This window comes from Furipterus horrens, unplaced genomic scaffold, assembly GCF_987537825.1.
Source record: "Furipterus horrens unplaced genomic scaffold, mFurHor1.1.pri manual_scaffold_3, whole genome shotgun sequence".
NCBI classification, from domain to species: domain Eukaryota; kingdom Metazoa; phylum Chordata; class Mammalia; order Chiroptera; family Furipteridae; genus Furipterus; species Furipterus horrens.
In genome coordinates, this window is record NW_028327173.1 from 33151578 (window position 1) to 33173167 (window position 21590).

The window sequence follows — 21590 nt, forward strand, 5'->3', positions numbered from 1 at the left end:
TTTATACATTGCTGGTGGGAATAAAAATGGTACAGTAACTTAGGAAAACCTGCTGACAGTTTCTTAAAAAGTGAAACATATACTTAGCATACAACCCAGCATACAGCCATATATTTATAGCAACATTGTTCATGATAGCCATAAACTAGAAACAACCCTAATGTCTATCCAAATGTCCATAAACTAGACAAAATGTTAAATCTAAAGATAAACTTTGGGAGAACTGCCTCCAGAGCTCTGATCTATGAACATTGTGTACCATTGCATTTTTTAAGATGATAGTTAATTTCTCAGCAATGTCTTGGAGTTTTTGAAAGTGGAAATAAGTCCCATACAATAAAATAATATTATTCATCAATAGAAAGGAATGAACTACTAATACACAAGACAACATGAATAAGTCTCAGAGAAGTATTATTCTAAGGGAAAGAAACCAGACACAAAAGCCACATAGTATATTAATCCATTTATATGAAATTTCTAGAAAAGGCACATACAAGAGACAGAAAAAAAATCAGTGGTTCCTGGGGACTGGAAGTGGGCATAGGGAATGACTGCATATAAGCATCAGGGAACTTCTGGGAGTGACAGAAATATTCTAAATTGGATTTTGAGGATGGTTCACAACTGTTTACATTTTCTAGAAATATTTAACTACAGTTACAATGGGTGGATTTTGTGAGATGGAAACTGTAACTCAGGAAAACTACTGAAGTAAGCAAAGGAGAGAAAACTAACCCTGCCTTTTCTATAAGAACTGTATTTCATGGTAACCAGATTGCTGATAAAGAAAAAAAATTATAGAATTCCAGCTAATAAATACAGAAAGAACAACAATATTATTTTATGATGTTATGATTTTATTTATTTTTGGAAAGAGGGGAAGGGAGAGAGAAAGAGAGGGAGAGGAACATTGATGTGCAAGAGATACATCAATCAGTTGCCTCTCGTACGCCCCCAACCGGGGACTGACCAGCAACCCAGGCATGTGCCCTGACTGGGAATTGAATCAGCGATCCTTCAGTTTGCAGGCCGGCATTGAATCCACTGATCCATACCAGCCAGGGTGACAATATTATTTTAAAGTATCACATTTTGAAACTCCTAATGAAAAGATGTATCTCAACAAATGCTAAAGCTGTTAAATGAAAGGCTGATGAGGAACTTGATAATGAAGGAGTGAGGCAGATGTTGCCTGGAGCCAAATGATCAATTTTAACATCACTACACTTAAGACAATCAGACATTAAATGCCACTTGATATGATGCAATAATAAGTACACATCACCAACTATGAAGATTCGTGCCGAAAAATAAAATAAGCCTGAATTTAATCAATTCTCTAGGGCTAATTTCAATTTACATAATACAAGTAATAAGCAAGCTAACTAGCAATTTTAAAAAAGCAATTAGCCAAATTCCAATTGTGGGACATTCTGAAGAACATGGTTTTTCTAACAAATTCACAGCGTTAAAAACGGAAGAAGTAAAGAACAGTATTATAAAAAAAAGAAGCTTAAGACCTAAACAGCCATACACAATGTGTGAACCATACCTTGACTAGATTCTGATTTTAGCAAACCAATCTTAAAAGACATTTTGGTGACTACTGGGGAAGTCTGCATATGACTACATATTTGATGTTATTAAGGAATTGCATTAATTTTGTTAGTGTGATACCAACCAGCGTGATGGAGAGATTTTATATCTTCTTTTTATCAGTTAAAGGTCATACCAGAGTATTTGCAGTGAAATGATGTATGCATAGAATTAACTATTTCAACAATTTTTTAAGTGTCAGGGTGAACATGTAATAAAATTAGCAATCTGTCAAACATCGTTGAAGTTGTGTATGTAATAGGTATATGGGACTCCAACATTCTCTCCTCCCATTTTTAGTGTCTTTTTAATTTTTCATATTAATGAGGTTAAGGGACAATGAAAGATTGCAAAACTGAGAGTAAAAAAAGTAAAAGAAAAAGGGGCCCAAAACTCACAGAAGAGGTCAGGGATAAAGACTGACGTGGAAGTCATAAAAAATAGGTAATACATAGAAAACCAACTCTTTGGAAAGTGTATAAGGAAAGAGTAGAAACTAAGGAAAAAGAGAGCAAAGAAGTGAGGCCAGTGGAATACCAATATTTAAAGCCAGGGCAGAGAAAGTTGAAGTTCAGAAATACACCAAAAAGTGAAATGTCAGTGCTGGGTAGAAGAGACCTAAGAGAAAAACTGAATCAGGGAAATCAAAGCATTAAAATTTCTAAATAATAATAACGACTAAGTACTCTTTTATAACCCGAAAATTTCAAATCAAATAGAAAAAATTGTTTTATTTATTTTTACTGTTTTTTACTTTAAATAGTTTTTATTTTTCAGTGACAGCTGACATACAATATTGTATTAGTTCCAGGAGTATAACCCAGTGCTTAGACATTATGTATCCTACTAACTGATCATCCCGATAAATCTAGTAACCATCTCACACCATACATAGTAATTACAATATTATTGACTATATCCCCTTTGTTGTACTTTACGTCCCCATGACTATTTTCTAACTACCAATTTGTACCTCTTAATCCCTTCACTCGTTTACCCATCCCCCTAACACCCCTCCCATCTGGCAACCATCAAAATGTTCTCTGTATCTATGAGTCTGTTTCTGTTCTGCTTGCTTTTTTATTTTTAGATTAAATTGTTGATAGATATAGATTTTTATAACAGAAGAATTTCAGAATGATGATATAATTATCTTCATACCTTCTAAGAAACACACTTACCCAGATACTGAGTAAAATGTTCAGGAAATATTAAAAGTCATATACCCACTGGCACCAAATTGCCACCTAGTTAGTCTGCTACAGTGAAAGACAGAATACCAAGTGATAGAACAGCTATAAAAAATAAGATATTGCCACAGGCCATAAGGAATTCTCTGTGGAGTAGTCACTAAACTGTAAAATCCCTGAATGTAAGACAATGAGCTAGCTCCGGTCCCTCCTCTATGCCCAGATCCTAGCATGGTGCCAGATTCCCTGTTTCTACGGCTGGAGTCCCAGTGGGGTGTGGATGGAGGGAGGTGAGGAGGAGGCGACTGACATTGATGAGGCCCAATACTGTTGACCTTTTATCCGCAGTTCTATATTAGACCAATGTGGTAATCCCTGACCCCTTTCCAACTACAAGAATAAACAACGGAGCTTTTCATTTTATATCTAGAGTTCAAAAAACTTACCCCCAAGTGTATGCCTTTGCCTGTCTGCTCTCACAAACAGCTGTCCCTTTTTATAGTAGACTCCTAGTACTTTGAAGAATGTACTGTTATCCTCAGCCTTGAAAATGTAATATTGTACAAAATGCAAAACATATATTTTAAACTACCACTACATCAATCTTCTATTATTTACTCACTTGATTTGCCTGAGAGTAAGGACATATTTTTGTCTGCAAGGAAACAGGAATCTCTGTTCTTACATTTATAAACAATCTACATTATCTTAATCAATAAAAAGTTCCAATGAGTCTCTTTGTTTTCCACAGACCAACCACGGAAAAAGAAAAAAATCCCCAGCCTCTCTGCAGCACATGTATATTTTTTATTACTTTCAGGTTGTATTCTGAAATTCCAATGAAAACGTGCTCAAGATTTTTAAAATTCTTATTAAACCCTTTTTAACTTTTATTGACTCAAGATTAAAGAGCATAATTCTAAAATGTCTTAGAACCTGCACTGAAAAGTTAAAAACTTACATTCCAGCTGTGCAACCACGTCTCCAGGGTCCACTGCGTCAGGGAACACCTACAGCGGGGCGTGGACAAGGAAGCAGGATAGAGAAGAGGAAGGGAAAGGAACATGCATCTTACATGGTCTTTGTTTTTTCCTCTTGTTCCCAAAATATTCCTTTCCCAAAGAAAATTTGACATTACTGAGAACTATCACTTCCGCTCTGCTTCCCATGATCACTATGGAGGATTTTAGAAACAAACACTAGAGCTGGCTCTGCCTCCCTCCCCAACGTCATCTGCTAGCACTTCGTCCTGTGTTTTGTTACCATGGTCATGGTGGCCTTCTTGGTGTTCCTCCACCTCATCAAGCTTATGTCTAACAAGAAGCCTTTTTATTGGCTATTCCTCTGCCTAGAATGCTTTTCCCCTGTGCTATCAAATAACTGATACTGTCCCATAATTCAGGCCCAGCTTACATGTAATTGTCTTCTCTGATCCCTCTTTACAATAGACAATCCCCCTGTCCCTCTATCCCTCTCTGTCCCTTACCCTCCCTTTATTCCCTTCATGACACCAATATCTCAAATTGCATTATTTACATGTTTACTTAATTATTGCCTGTTTCTCCTATTAAAATGAAAGCGCCAAGAGGTGGAAGATGTTTGTCTACCCAGTGCTTTAAGAAGTGCATAGAACAGAGCAGATATGGGTAATTATTTGTGGAGAAAAGGAAGAAGGAAGGGAGGTAGGGAAGGAGGGACAGAGAGAGGGAAATAGAGGAAGAAGGAAATTTTAAAGTGATAAATATTATTGATGATAACCAAAGCAGAGGTTTTAAGGGAAAAAAGAAAAGAGACTTATAGAAAGAAGTATCAAGAGACAGCCATAGTAAAATACAATCTATTCTTACCTATTAATATTTCCTCTCTCATTTTTGTGAAAGTGGTTATTAAGAATTCAAGGCACTATATTTTACATAAAGTCCATTATCACAATTTTAGAAATAAACTGATCCATCATGAAAAAAGAGGCAATGAATTCAATGTATAACATAATGCATATTTACTTTCAAGCCTCCAAATTGATGTGACAAATCTTCCTTTGAATTAAATCAAAATACACAGTACAATAATAATCTGGGTTCTGGAACTTTACTAAAATTTGGAACTATTTTATTTTTTTGTTTGTTAGTTTTGATGTGAGATTTGAACTCACCTTTTCAAACACCATTTTGGCATTGAAGACCAATGGAAAAGTGGCTGGGACACATTGTGTCTTTTTGTATTGGCCAAACACACAGATGCTAAGATAGATGTCCTCCTTGTCTTTTAGCACCACTCCTGGACAGGTTACCTGAAAGGAATGAAGTAGATGGATGTGACTGCTTTATGAATTCGCCGATCTATCGTGCTAAAATGACTTATAAAATGTAACATAAAAACACAAGTCTGCTAAGCTAATAAAAATATGCACAAATAAAAAGATATAGAGAGATTCTAGCATTTACAGAATGAAAGAGAATGCCTTTCTAACTTTCATCTCTCTGAGAAATCGATGATTTTCCATTTGATTGTGCCACTTTTGAAGCGCTGTGTACTGGCTCTTGGGACAGACACTAATAGTTTTAAACAGTCAGCCTTAGACACCCACTCTATGCTGATTGCTGACATAAACTTATTCAGTATCATTTAATCATGAAGGATTAAGAATCAGCAGAAGTAAAGCACTATACTAGAAGACAAAAAATTACCATAAAGAGCACAAACTTGACCTGTATTACCCTAAATAGCTTATACACCCCCTCATCAAAAGCAATATGACAAAGTTTCAAAGCAAATGAATTGTATGTTTCTAGCTCAATAAAATATTTTTTAAATATAAAATTGCACTTAACCATCCTCATGGATAACAGAAAGTATACACATAAAATATGGAGATTCCAGAAAAATACATCGGACAGGCTCTCCAGTCCCTGCCATATTTCATTGTCAGTGATAAGACATGCCCTTAACAGGATCTTAAAGGCTCTTTAAGATTTGAATGTAACTACCCACATAAAACTATTATCCAACACCCCCTAATAATGGGGTCAAAGTATATTTAACTGTTTTCTGAACACACATTGCTGTCTTGCCCAGTGTTCTTCCATAATCTGGGTAACTATTCCTCACTAGTCCATTCCACCGTCTTCTCACTTAAGACTTCATTACAAAAAATATAACTATCTCATTAATAACTTTTATATTAATTATATTTTGAAAGGATGTTTTAATATATTGATTTAAATAAAATTATTGATAAAATCAACTTAGCAATTTCTTTTAATTTTATTAACATAGCTAATAGAATATTATATTTATTTTGGATGGTGCTGCTCTAATTGTCCTCACTTAAAAATATTGTGTCTCTTCTCAATTTGTAATACATGCAAAAAGGCATGACTTTTTTCTCATCATATTTCTACAAATTCTGTTACCTTTTAAAGAAATAGCCAGCATCTTTCCAAAAAGAAAGCAGGAACAGGGAGGGAAGTTAAAGTAAATTAAGTTAGAACAAACAGGAAATAAATAGCAAAGTAGTTGACTTAAACCAACTCTATAGCACAATATGGTGTCTCTGAAAAACAAACAAACAAACAAAAAACCTACTTTAAAGATAAAGACCCACATAAATAAAGTACTTTCAGAATGGTGAAATAAATACCTCCAAAAAAGCAACCCCTCAATAAAAGCAACTGAAACACTACCAAAATCAGTCAAAAATAACTTTATAGAGCTCTGGAAATTAACCAGAGGCCTACAACAATCTCAGGAGCATTTATTCAAGAAAAATATTTAAATTCTAGTAAAAACCATAATACTGTGGTGTTTTAATATACTCTACTTTCAATCCTTTCTACCCAGCTCTTCTCTAGCCTTGAAAACCAAAACTCTTACAATCATGGTAACCATGAAACCAGCAGTCCCATGGCCACTGGAGGAGAACAGATTTAGAGCCACATAAAAGCCCTGTCCTCAGGAAACTGTCATTGTTTGACCTGTCTCACAATACTATGGAAACCCTCATTTACAGGGCTTCTCTTTATTTGGCCTGAATCAAAACTGACTCAAGACAAACAACCTTTACCTCAAGGTGTTTGTCAAAAACAATGAGTAGCAATTCTTTAACATTACAGATGCCTGATGAAGGGATCTCAATGGGGCAAATAATAAAGTGACCCAAACCCTTAAAAGAGAGAGCTTGAAAATCATATGTGGGGATGCGTGTGTGTGGAGAAGGGTGGTGACTTTGACAAGTTATGATATATTCTTGGCAATTTAGAAAGTCATGAACAAGCACAGGGCTGTGCACATGACTCTAAATGACTAAAAAAGGCTCTCTCACCTCAGGATGACCTTGAGGTTTTAGGCGAGTTGGAAGTGAAGACTAAGAGTTGCAACTGCCTGCCAGGACATAGAAAGCATACCCAACTTGCACAGAGAGATCCTCAGCAAAGGCTTGGATACTTATTGGTACAAGGCTTTTAAGAAATATAAATCCAGTCATTAGCATTTGATAAAATCCAGCACACATTTATGATTAAAAAAAAAATACAACTCTTGGCAAAGTGGGGTTAGAGGGGTATCTAAATACAATAAAGGCCATATGTGACAAACCCACTGCCAGCATCATTCTCAATGGGCAAAAACTACAAGTGTTCCCCCTATGATCAGGAATAAGATGGATGTCTGCTTTCACCTCTCTTATTCAACATAGTACCGGAAGCTCTAGCCACAGCAATCAGACAAGAAGAAGAAATAAAAGGCATCCAAATTGGAAAGGAAGAAGTAAAACTGTCTTTATTTGCAGATGACGTGATACTGCTTATAAAAAACCCCAAAGATTCCACCAAGAAGTTACTAGAACTGATAAATGAATTCATCAAAGTATCAGGATACAAAATTAATATCCAGAAATCAGTTGCATTTTTATATGCCAATAACAAACTAACAGAAAGGGAAATTAAGAAACAATCCCATTCACAACTGCTTCTAAAGGAATAAAATACCTAGGAATAAACCTAACCAAGGATGTAAAAGGCCTGTACTTGGAAAATTATAAGACACTGAAGAAAAAATTTAGGAAGATACAAATAAGTGGAAGTATATGCCATGTTCATGGATAGGAAGAATTAACATCATTAAAATGTCCATACTACCCAAAGCAATCTACAGATTCAGCACAATTCCTATCAAGGTTCCAATGACATATTTCACAGAACTAGCACAAATATTTTAAAAATGTATACGGAACCACAAAAAGCCCCACATAGCAACAGCGATACTGGGAAAGAACTAAGTCAGAGGAATCATGCTACTTAATATCAAACTATACTATTAGGTCTTAGGTTTAGCTCAGTGGATTGAGCGTCGGCCTGCGAGCTAAGTGTCGCTGGTTCGATCTTCCAGTCAGGGCACATCAGAGAAGGAAAACTCTGACTCCAAAAAACCTCCGCTGCCTTGCGGCATACCTCTTCAGGGGAAAGGCTAAGGGAGTAAACCCCGACAGAAAATCCCGAGCCAGAGTCCCTAAGGCGGTTTGACGTTGTAGTCAACACCGGCAACTCCTGCGGCGCACCTGAAGCCAAGCTGTATTGACTCCGTCTTTCCCTTGGATCCTTCAGCTGCGAAGAGAGGGGGGGTCTGCTGCATGGGCAACAGCAGACCCTCCATATCACCCTGCCCAGGCTCTGTAGCTTCAGCGTCATCGCAAGATGTCGATTCAACACGGGAGGAGACAGATACCGTGTCACTCCCGAGTCGGACTGCACAGCCATTCTCAGCGGTGCAGATAGACTCTTAAGAAGCTACACCATCGTCTCTTGAGACGGACGGCTGCCGACGACGAATCAAAACAGCATGGTACTGACATAAAAAGACACATAGATCAATGGAACAGAATAGAGAACCCATAACTAAATCCACACCTTTATAATCAATTAATATTCAGCAGAGGAAGCAAGCATATACAATGGGCTAAAGATAGTTTATTCAATAAATAGCGTTGGAAAAATTGGACAGATACATGCATAAAAATGAAACTAGGCCACCTTCTTACACCACACATAAGAATAAATTCAAAATGGATCAAAGACTTAAATGTTAGACCCCAAACCATAAAAACTGTAAAGGAAACACAGGCAGCAAAATCTCGGACATTGCTCATAGCAACATTTTATTGGCTACATCTCCCCAAGCAAGGGAAACAAAAGAAAAAATAAACAAATGGACTACATCAAACTGAAAAGGAAATCATTAGCAAAATAAAAAGGCAACCCACAGAATGGGAGAACATATTCACTGATACATCTGATAAAAGGTTAATATCCAAAATTTATAAAGAACTTACAAAACTCAACCCCAAAAAGCAAACAACCCAATTAAAGAATGGGCAAAGGACCTGAATAGACACTTCTCCAAAGAGGACAGACATATAGGTAGTCAATAGACACATGAAAAGATGCTCAACATCACTAATCATAGAGAAAAACAAGTTAAAACCACAATGAGATATCATCTCACACTTTTCAGAATGGCTACCATCATTAAATCAACAAACAAGTGCTGGCAAGGATGTGGAGAAAGGGGAACCCTTTTGCACTGTTGGTAGAAATAAAGATTGGCACAGCACCGTGGAAAACAGTATGGAGATACCTCAAAAAATTAAAAATGTATATGTCTTTTGACCCAGCAATCCTACTTCTAAGAATATATCTGAAGGAGCCCAAAACACTAATTTGAAAGAACATAAGTACCCCTACGTTCACTGCAGCATTATTTACAATCACCAAGTTTTGGAAGTAGCCCAAGTATCCATCAGTAGATAAGTAGATAAAAAAAAAAACTATGGAACATTTACACAATAGAACACTACTCAGTCATAAAAAAGAAGAAAGTTTTACCCTTTGTGACGGTGTGGATGGATCTGGAGAACATTATGCTAAGTGAAATAAGCCAGTCAGAGAAAGAAAAATGCTATATGATTTCACTCATAAGTGGAATCTAATGAGCAAAAATAACTACCAAGAAAAATGGGGACAGACTCATAAATGGAGAGCAGGATGACAGCTAGTGGGGTGTGGGGTTTTGAGAGGATGGAGGGATTGAGCAAAAAGGAAAAAGGATTCATGAACATAGACTAAATGGTAATGGAAAAGATACAATAAAAATTAAACTAAAAAAACAACATTATACTGGGGATTTTAGTCAGGAACATAAGTAATAAAAGGAAAAAAGATTCTATGGAAGAAGTAAAAACTTTCTATTTGGAAATATAATTTTCCACATAGAAAATCCATAAAACTATTAGAACTAGTATGACATTTTTGAAATGTTGCTGAATATAAATGTAAAGAATAGGCATAGCATAGGAGCACAATTTGTAATATTCTAAAATTGGAAAAAATGATAATGACCACCAACCATAGAAGAGATACAGAAGAACTGAATAGTTTTCTAAAGAAGACATACAGATGGCCAACAGGGACATAAAAAGTGCTTAACATCACTAATCATCAGGAAAATGTAAATCAAAACCTCAATGTGATATCACGTCATACCAATTAGAATGGCTATAATGGAAAGACAAGAGATAACAAGTGTGAGTGAGGGTTTGGAGAAAAAGGATCCCTGTACACTAGTAGTGGGAATGCAGATTAGGTACAGCCACTATGGAAAACAGTATGAAAGTTCCCTAAAAATCAAAAATAGAACTACCATGTGATCCAGCAATCCCATTTCTGGGCATATATCCTAAGGAGTTGAAATCAGGATCTCATAGAGATATCTGCACTCCATGTTCATTGTAACATTACTCACATAGCCAATATATGGAAACAACCTAAGGGTCCATTGACAGATGAACGAATAAGATGTGATGTGGTGTGATGTAGTGAGATGCAGTACGGTGTGATACGGTGTGGTGTGATGTGGTGTGGTGTGGTGTGGGGTGTGTGTGGGGGGGGTATATTATTCAGCCATGAGAAAGAGGAAACCCTGCCACTTGCAACAACATGGATGGACATTGTAGGCATTATGCTAAGTGAAACAAGTCAGACAGAGAAGGTCAAACACTATATGATACCACTTATAAGTGGAATATAAAAATGATAAACTCAGTTAAACAGAGAGTTGAGTGGTAGTTACCAGGGGTTAGAAGATATTAGAAGATATTAGTCAAAGAGTCCAAGCTTCCATTTATAAGATTAGCATGTTTGGGCTCCAATGTATAGCATGGTGATTACAGCTAATAATACTATGCCATATAGTTGGTTGTTGCTAAGAGTATAGATCTTAACTGTCCTCACCACAAAATGAAATGGTAACTGTGTGACAGGATGGTGGTAATCATTTTGCAATTTGTAAGTTATCAAATCAACAGGTTGTATACCTTAAACCTACACAGTTGTGTCAATTATATTTCAATAAAGCTGGAGAGAAAAAACAATAGAATGGATAAAAAACTACTGCCTCACAAAGCAACAAGAATAAATTCTCATAAAGAAGTTAGACATAAAAAAGTTCATACTAAAAAGAGAGATTTCAAAAGTTCAAAATATATTGTGACAGAAGTCAAGATAGAGGTTACCTTTAGGAGGGGAAGGGGGCAGGTGGAGTGGATGGGGGGAATGGAACACAGGGAGCAACATGGGGTGCAGATAGTCTAATTATTGATCTGGGTAGTCATTAGACACTTAGGATTTGTGCACTTTATGACTGTAAGCTATAGTTCTATAAAAAGATAATTTAAAAAGTCAATAGCACTCTTTGTTTGCCAGTGGTAAAGAAAAAAAAAAAATATATATATATATATATATATATATATTTATAATAAAAGGAATTACTGAAGTGAAACCAAAGTAGAAAAGAAAAAAAACTTCAACTAAAAGATTTTTTAGAATTTTACAGGACATATATAAACAATAGAGTTTAGTATCCCAAATAGATTGAACAATAAAAATTTTTAAAAACTTATGTACCCAAAGGGCAAAGGAAGTGAAGTGGCTGTTAATGAAAAAGGAAACCTCTAGAATTGGAGATTGGAGTTATACAGCCAAAATCCAGGCAATACCTGGAGCTACAAATAGCTAGAAGAACCAGGAAGTCTTCTCCTTCAGAACCTTCTGAGGGAGTGTTGCCCTGTCAATACCTCTCTTTTGGGCTTTTGGCCTCCAGAAATGAAAGAGAATAAATTTCAGTTGTTTTAAGACACCAAGTTGATGGTAATTTGTTATAGCAACCCTAGGAAACTAAAACAATTGCCAAAGACTCAGTAGTTCCATTTTTAAATCCATTCCCCAGACCACTGGGTCTCTGTAAGATCCAATACCACTTCCATTACAACAGATATTTTACTATTTACCTATATATTTAACTAAAAATAAACCAAAACTAAAAAAAATACAGAAATATTGTATAATAAAAAATATATTTCTACATGTAAATGCTCAAGCAGGACTAAGTTAGAAGATATATTTGCACCTGTGGGCCCTGAAGAAAAAAATACCTACCAGATAAGGGCTCCTAGGGGCTAAATGGGCTCATAACAATTTTTTTAAACATAAAAAAGGAACAGAGCCCAGTGGTAATTTCTAAACAGGGGCCTCTCACACAAGTGGCACTTCCGGGAGAAGCCAGCACTGAACTGCCCGCCTGCAGTCTGAGCCAGCCCTTACAGCAATTCCTGGAATTGCATTTCAACCAACAGGACTGAGACTTTTCCCATCCAAGGAGAGCTGCGCAGCTATGTCTTCATTAGCCTCTTTACCCACCAATCAGAGCAGCTTCATTCTAGCCAAACAGAACGTGCTTTTGGACCAATCAAACTGTGAGGATTTGGAGTCCTCATTTGCATGAGGACTGACCACTCATAGGCCAGGGGCAGGAACTTCTCTACATATAAGTCAGCTGCCCTCTGGCTTAGAGAGCACACTTTCCCTTTCCTTTGCAGACAGAAGGCGTCATTTCTCCCATGTCTCCAGAGCACAGAAGAGCGAGCCAAGCAGGGTAGAGCTGTCTAGCAGGAGCCGGGCCATAGCTGAGGTCCACCTCGCCCCAGGGCAGCCTCACAGCCATGCAGTTTCATAACTGAGCTTAAATGATACTGAGCTGTCTCAAGGCAGTGCTGTTCTCACAGCCCTGCTGTATCACAAATGAACTGTTTGCAATGAATAAAGTTTCCCTCTTCATCATACCCCAAATTGGGGATTCCTGTTGGCATTGAATTGGCACCAGTTACCATCATTTGACATATCCATACACAGAATCTACATGAAACGGACAGTTTCAAAAGCAGAATAATAAGTGTTATGTATTGTCAACTCACACACAAGCAGTGCTGCCATTGGTGCCATTATTTTTCAAAAAAAAGAACTCTCTGCAGAGTTCCAAACAAAAAAAAGTACAGTCTCTCAATTGACATGGAAATTGTATTCCTGAAAAAGTTTCCTATATTTTAAAAACTTCAAATAATGTTCATGTTTATACATAAAACAGAATTAAGTTCCTAATCTCCAATAATTATAAACAGGTTTTCATTTACATATACAATGGAACATTCAAGTCATGAAGAATAGCAATTAACATCAATAGGACCCCCAACCACTGTGGCAAAGGAGCCCAACAAATTGCTAAATTGCTCCCCAGAGTATACTACCCACCCTGGAGAAAAACTGACACGTGGAAAAGAGGAGATATATACAAAATACACTCATTGCAACACTATAATATTAACAAATAGGAAAACACTGGCATTTAAAAGTTCATCAACAGAGAGATAAAAATGAAATCGAGCTTCAAGCATGGCGTACCGCGGCCAGGGCCAAAAAGTGCAGAAGGTGATGGTGCAGCCCATCAACCTCATCTTCAGATACTTGCAAAATAGATCTCGGATTCAGGTGTGGCTTTATGAGCAAGTGAATATGCGAATAGAGGGCTGTATCATTTGGTTTTGATGAATATATGAACCTTGTATTAGATGATGCAGAAGAAATTCATTCTAAAACAAAGTCAAGAAAACAACTAGGTCGGATCATGCTAAAAGGAGATAATATTACTCTCCTCCAAAGTGTCTCCAACTAGAAGTGACTAATGAAGCAAGAAATTGTTGAGAAGCAATACAGTTTGTGTTTTTTAGGTGTTCTTTGTTGTGGATGTAGTCCTTGAACATTCATTTATATCACTTCGATTGCCTTTTTGTTATTACCAAATGACAATAAATGCTGTGTGATTGTTTTTATTTAAAAAAAAATGAAATCACTCATATAAACATAAAGCATTACAGAGCAGTTAAGGGAAATAAGCTAGATCTGCAAGAAACAACAGTGACAAATTTCAAAAACAGTGAAGTGCAAAACAGGTTTATAGAAGGATGCAAACAATATGATCTCATTTCTGTAAAGTCTTAAACAAAACAATAGTATAGGTGGTACTTACACACAAATATATAGTAAAAGTACAAACACCTGAATGAAAAGAATGTACTTCCCTCACTTATCGCGGGTATTACGTTCCAGACCCTCCTGCAAAGTAGGAACCTTACATTTATTCTACACTCTTAAACCTACGTAACTTTAACAACATACGTATACAGTATCGCAAAATCCCGCGATATAGCAAAAGATCTGCAAAAGATAATTAAATATAATATTTTTAAAAATCCCACGATACAGTAAGGCCGCGATAAGTGAACCGTGATAGAGCAAGGAACTGCTGTATTCCACTTCAGGATATTGATTACATCAAATCTAGGAAGAAAGGTCAGGAAGAGGCACAAAGGGGCCTTAACGAAATTATTTTATTTTATGTGTTTAAAACAAAAAATGTATGTCTTTAAAAGAAAACATTTTATGTTTTTAAAACAAAAATTTGCGGCAAACATGTAAAATATACTATTTGTTAGATTGGGGTGGGAGAATTCGCAGTATTCAGGGGTTTTCCTATACATTTGAAGTATTTTCTAAAGTATTTTGTGAAGTCTATATTTTCCAGGGAAATTGACCACCAACTGCAGTGTAACCGAGACACCACTCCATAGAAATGTAGGTAAGCATCACATTCAGTTGAATAGTGACTGAAAAAGACCCAGACCTGTTTGTTCCAATGATATTAATGATTTGAGTGAAGTAATGAGGTGAAGTGAGTAAAGAGAAAAAAAAACTGGGAATTACATACATAAACTAACCCCAAAGGGACACTATTCAGGTAAAGCAACTTGGCCAGTTTCATAGCTCAAGCATTGGGGTTTACTTTTATGATTTCAATTTCTTCCATGTTCCCAAATGATGTCATGAAAACTGAACTAGTGAATAATAAAAAGATAGAGAAAAGCAGAAAAAATACTTTTTCATATCAGAGATGTTTCAAATATTAAAAGTATAAGGGATGGGAAATATAATTCTTTTGCTGCTCTTTAAAAACAAGTTACTTGGCATATCATATCATTCTCCAAAGATTCACTGAGAAAAGTCACACTTTCTTCCTAGCAATATATTTTCTCTCAAGTCACATGGCTCTGCTGAGCAACACAAAATGTTGAGATTACTACTAATACAAGACTGCAGCAAAAATAAACATGGAGGGGGAAAGGGAGAGAGAAAAATAGAGTGCCATACTTTCAATAGGCAAGCAGAGATAAAACATCTAATTTCTAGTTTCTAGGAATTAGAGAACAAATTGTCACTACAAAAAAATTCAAACAATAACAAGAGATATTTTATATCTGAACTCCATCTCTTCAAAAGGTAATGTGTACAAAAAGATTTTTGCAAGCATGAATGTTTATACTAGCTTTATCCTTGGCAACCACAACCTGGTAGCAATCCAAGTAATCATCAATAAACAGAATGTATAAACATGCTATGATATGTACATCTAAGAGAATACTACTCCACAATCTAAAGGAACCACTAATAAACAGCAACAAACATGGATGAACCTCAAAAATATGCTGGCTAAAAGAAGCCAACACAAAATATGACACACTACATGGCTCTATTTAATATGAAGTTCAAGTACTAGCAAACTATAGTGACAAATCAGAATAGTATTTCCCTCTGCGTGGGGTTTTACGGGGCACAAGGGAACTTCATGGGTGATGGATGTGTTCTAAATCTTGACCTGAGTAATGGTTACATGAGCATATGAATTTATCTAAATTCATTGAGGGGAAAAAAGGAAACATGGAAATGAAAAAGTATAACTGCTCTATATTAAAATCGACTATAAAGACCCAAAAAGGAAATGCAACATGTAAATTTGGATTGGACCCTGGTCTGAAAAAGTTAACTATTTTGAGACAACTGGGACAACTGGGAAACTTGAATATGGACTAGATATTAAAAAATCATCACTAAGTTCTTAGTTGTGTGATAATGGTTTCATGGTTTTATAGAAAAATGTCCTTATTTTTAGAAGACGTATACTTAAGTATTTAGGAGTGGAATATCATGATATCAATAATTTACTTGAAATTTTTCAACAATTATTTATTTTATATATAAACATATACATATGTAGAGATAAATCAAATTAATTGTACTATCTTTCCAACTACTCTGTATGTTTAAAAATGTCAATAAAAAGGAGGGAAAAGAACCATCTATATATGTATTTATAGAATGATCCCCAGGGTATATTAAATGAAAAAAACAAAGTGCAGAACAGCTTATTTAATATACTATCAATTGTTCAAGAAACGAAAGTAAAATGAATATGGGGGAGTTTATTGTACATATATGTGTATTATATTACAAAAGAGTATACTAGAAGAATAAATCAAAAATGAATAAAAACAGTTACCAATAGCAGATGAGTATAGGTAGGAAATAGGTTTGAATAGGTTCGGGATCAAGATTTCTCTGAATATATCATTCTATACAGTTTTGACTTTTATACCATATAAATGCAAAAAATTAAATTGAGAAGAAAAATCTAAATTGAAAAGAAGATGTTACTACCTATGGTCACATATCTCTGTTCAATGAAAGCCAAATTAACCAAACTTGTTAAACTTTTATAGTTATTAATGGTCTTTTTTGCTTGTCTGACCATCAGAGCCATTTAACAGGGCTTGTGCCAGCTAGAAAACATCTTCTTGCAGATGTGCCCCTTAATAGTTCTGCAACCCTAGAAAAATAGTCATGTTATGCCTCAATGATTTTCTGACCTGTAAGAAACAATAAATGCAATAACAGCTCAGATTTCTTAGAAATGTAAAATCCCATGACTCAAAAAAAATAAAAATTAAGCAGGAACGTTCCCACATGCCTAATTTCTAAGGCCTCCATGAACAGCCAAAGTCCGTTTTACAGTCATTCACTTTCTGTAGTGCAACTAATACAGGGAAGAAAGTTAGAGTGAAATAAAATGTGTTTCTCGGGCTCCTTCAGGCACAGAACAGCACAGCACTTCCTCTTAGCAAGTCTGTAGGCCAAGGAAGGGAAAGAGTGGCAGTCTGACTGCAAAATCCCAACCCGGAGGCCAGCCAGCCGGCGGGACACAAAGCAGCGACCAGTAACAAAGTCTTCTAGTTTTTACTAACTGCCAAGAAGGAGCAGTTTAGGAAGCTTCAGTTATTCTTTTGCTGAACTAATCTTACTTGACAAAAATTTTGCCCAACTTTGGCAGCTATGGAAGGAAACCGTCGGAAGCTAGGGCTCTCGTTTCCAACAGAGCAGAGAAAAATCTCTGCTGGCTGCCAGGCAAACTTGGATCTTCTCCTCCCTGCTTTCCACTCTGCCCAATCCAGCCTCCCCTTCCGTAAGACTTGACAAAAGGCCTCCGGCAGTCTCGTGACTTCCCTGGAGGTCTCCTGGACTAGGCTGCCCCAGCCTCCTTGGAAGGTGCGGCAGGACCACCAGGACTGGGAACGCCGCCAGGGTGGGGTTAAGTGGCAAGAGAAGCCTTGCGGTGGGGCCTGCAGGAAGGAAGTGGAGTCATGTTGCACATTTAAGCACCCTCACCACCCTCAATCCCCAGTTCCGATGGGAGAGCAAAGACTGAGTTGAGAGATAAGAAGTCTTGGAGAGGTGGGAGTAGGGAAAAGAGACTGAAGGAAGAATTTTGGTTCCAAACTGCTGGCAGATCTAAGCTAGGGGTATGGAAACGATCTTTGGAGATTTCCTGTAGAAGAGAAGCTGGAGCTTTCAGCTGAAGAGGGGAAGGAGGCGGTTCTCTAAAGAATGAAGGGGAAGGGCGTTTTCTCATAGCATGGGGAGGTCCCAGTCCCCTCACCAGAGCTAAAACTTGGAGCTCTCTGCCCACGCAGGATTTGCACAGCAGGATTTGCATAGCGGGTTGGGGGAGAGGAGCCTCTTCAGCCAGTCCGGAGAGAGCCCGAACAGAGTTGCAGGTCCTCCAGCGGGAGTTCAGAGAATGATCAGTTTCCCTCTAAAAGGTTATGCCTTTCTCGGCGTGACAGGAAGGATTAGGGGCACCTCTCATCGTCAGGAGGGTTTGGGGATTGGAGGGCCGTGAAATGATTGCTGAGCGGTCGGCCCCGGGAGGGGAGAGGGTGATGGCAAGGCTCTTTGTGAAATGAGGACACACTTCAGTTGCGGGGTATGAGAGTTCAACTTTTTAGACTGAGAGTAAAAGGCCACTAATCAGACGGTTAGACATTTTTAAAAGTCCTGCAGTGATTTGGGAAGAAATGTTCCCTATCCTACTCCCTTCCCCCGCTCCCCCGGAGTGGAGAAAAGAAAAGCCAACAATACTCTCACTACGAGAAGAGGAGCAGAAAAGAGGAACTTAAGGAGAAGCCCGGCCCCCAAATAACTCACTGGAAAGTTGGGGTCAGGCAGAAGATCTCTGAAGCGGTTTGCAACTGATTTGAAGGAACAGCAAGTGGAAGTTGGGATGAAGCCAGGAGAGCTTGACTCCTCTGCCTGGCTGGAGTGGGAGGGAGCTCAAGAGTTTGAGGTGGGGAAGTCCGAGGTGACAAGAGGTCTAGGCTACCTAAGGACGATTTGGAGGGTGAAGGATGTTTTGAGGTGACCCGGGGTTCTCTGAGTTGAGCAGAGGAGGCGTCCTAAGTCAATGCCGGGAACTCACTGACACTTGACGGCGGGGGCTGGGAGCGTGAAAGGTACTCACAGAGCGGATCTCCAGCGCCAGGGCGCACTGCAGCGCCTTCACCTTCGGCATCCGTGCGGGATGTGGCGGCTAGGAGGGCCCCCGGCCACGGCCCGATTGAGGCAAGGAGACACGGGGCGGAGCGGGGACAGGGAGGAGACAAGGTGACAACAGCGGTGGCAGCTGTAGCCCCCAGGCCGGGGCCCGCGGTCCAGCCTGGGTCTGGCGGGAGAAGCAGCAGTGCGGGGGCGCGGACTCGTTGCCATGGCATCCAGGAGGGCGGGGCCGGAAGAGAGGCAGCCGGGGACGCGCTGGAACCTCCCAGCTCGGGTGAATGGCTGGGGGCAGGGTGAACGCCGGACGGGGCGGAGCCCCGAGAAGAGGCGGGGCTTCCTAGGGGGTGGGGTGAGGTCGGGGCAGTTCTGTGACGTCAAACTGTGAGCCCAAAGGCAGACAAAGGGGAGAATAACTAACTGTTTGTGTAAGGGGACAGTGCACGAGGTAGAGAGTTGGACTCAAGAACCCTGAGTTCCAACGTGGCATCGCTCTGCAGCCTCAATTTCCTCAACTGAAAGAATTATTATTATTATTTCTCATTTGAATTTCACTCTACAGTTTACAATGACAGCAGGAGGAAACTGAGGATTAGAGAAGGAGACTTGCCCAAGTCAAAGGCATAATCATACTTTTACTTTTCACACTTTTATGTTTAATCCGCCAAAACTTAATCTTTGTACATGATGTTAAATAGTAATCTGGGATTCTGTTTTGTTTGTTTTTTCCTCTAGCGAGTGAGCTAAATTTCCCAACAGTATCTCTTAAACTTTCTATACTTCCCCTTATAGATTTGTGGCACTATATGTGTTATATATTAACTACCTAAAGTTCTGTCTTAGAGCTTTCTATTCTGTTCCAGTGTTCTATTTGTCACTCTTGCAACATCATCACACTGATCTATTACTATAACTTCTTAATATACTGTTTGGCAAGTCTCTTTGTAAAATGAGATCGATTTAGCTATTTGTGATCCTTTATTGCTTCATTTTATTTTAGAGTAACTTCATCAGTTTCCTCAAACAGTCCAACTGGAATTTTTATTATGGTACATTAAATTTATAGACTGAGAACTGACATCTTAGAAATGTTACATTATCCTATCCAAGAACATAAAATGTTTGTCCATTTATTAGCTCATCTTCTATGTTCTTTACTAGAGGTTTCAAGTGTCCTCCATTAAGGTTCTACCTAATTCCTAAGTATTTAATTATAGTTTTTTTCTTTATGCTGTTGAAAAATAGTTTCTTATTTTTTAAATTATATTTATTGGTTTGTTATTGCAACTCTAGGAAAATTATTTTTATAATTTTATCTAGAAAATAAAATTAAAATCTGTTTAACTCTTAATGATTGAAATAGTTTCTCTGTCCCAGTGTTTTTATTGATATTTTTCTCATAGAGATGATAAGCACTGTGTTGGGTTTCCATTGATGCCATAACAAATTACCACAAACCTGGAGGATTAAACAACATAAATTTATTATCTTACAGTTCTGTAGATCAGAAGTTCAATTCAGGTCTTGGTGGGCTAAAATCAAGGGGTAGGCTGGGTTCCTTTTTGGAGGCTTAGGGGAGGATCCATTTCCTTGCTTTTCCAGCTTTCAAAAGCCACTAGCATTCCTTGGCTCATGGTCTCTTTCCTCCATCTTCAAAGCAACAGTAGCTTATCAAGTTTTTCTCACATTGCACCACTCTGACTTACTCTCCTACCTCCCACTTCCATTATTAAGGATGCTTGTTATTACATTGAGCCTACCCAGACAATCTCCTTTTCTGAAGATCAGCAATAGTAATTCCATCTGCAACCTTAATTCTCCCTTTGCCATGTAAGATAACATATTCACAAATGCAGTGATTAGGCTATGGATATCTTTGGGGGTCATTATTCTGCCTACCACAAGCACCAAAATGAATAATAATATGTTGCACTGAAACAAATCAAATATGTTAAAAATCCATGAGTTGTTAACTCAAGGTGAAATAAAGCATTAGTCACCCATGAATGACTTAAGAACCAACTTATTCTGAAAACTTATAAAAGAAAGAATCCAGTATTCACCCCAAACTTCTTGTTTGAACTATACCTCAGGGTAACCAAAGAGTTGATGAGCTTTCTTTATAGAAAACTTTCAGGTACAAATGAACAGGAATGAAGAATTAAAATATATGTGGCTACCAAAACCATGAGTGAAAAGCTGATGAGGAATTTTATAATAGGTAGTCTGAAATACTCAAATACACTGATCAGTCTTGACATCACAAAAAGAGAGACAATAAGACATTGTGTCCCTCTTGAGGTGATGCAGCTAGGAGTATACAACACCACCTTTCATGTCAAAAATCAAACTGAAATCTGACCTAGGATCCAAATCTACCACCAATGTGCCAGAAATACAATATTCGAAGTATACAAACATGTTAAAACCATAGTGATACAAGCAGCAAAAGAAAGACAATACTATTTCTTTAACAAATAAACTGCAAAGAAATAAAAAACACAAGAAGAGAGACCCTATGTATTAAAAAAATCTAAACAGACATAACCTAATACAAAGTATTTGAGACAGTGGGGAAAATTTGAATGCTGACTGGACATATGATGATCTGAAAGAACTTCTGTTAAAATATTTTTAGAAATAATAATGGTACTGGGGTCCTTTTCTTTAAAAAAAAAAAAAAAAGAGCCCTTGTCTTTTC

The 21590-nt window shown here is 37.6% G+C and overlaps 1 protein-coding gene and 1 pseudogene across 4 annotated transcripts in view; one reads left to right on the forward strand and one right to left on the reverse strand.

Annotated features, from left to right (window-relative positions):
- SPATA6 (spermatogenesis associated 6) overlaps positions 1-19092 on the reverse strand; it is an 87991-nt gene extending 68899 nt beyond the window's left edge. For all 4 annotated transcript variants that reach the window (XM_090271621.1, XM_090271619.1, XM_090271620.1 and 1 more), the window contains exons 1-3: positions 18858-19092; positions 4942-5079; positions 3751-3799 (exon numbers count right to left, since the gene is read on the reverse strand). In XM_090271621.1, the coding sequence (XP_090127747.1) occupies positions 3751-3799; positions 4942-5079; positions 18858-18908 (238 nt within the window). In that variant the 5' untranslated portion in view covers positions 18909-19092. The remainder of the gene's footprint in view (positions 1-3750; positions 3800-4941; positions 5080-18857) is intronic.
- Positions 13561-14006, forward strand: LOC150014870 (small nuclear ribonucleoprotein E-like; annotated as a pseudogene).
- Positions 19093-21590: the final 2498 nt, after the last annotated feature.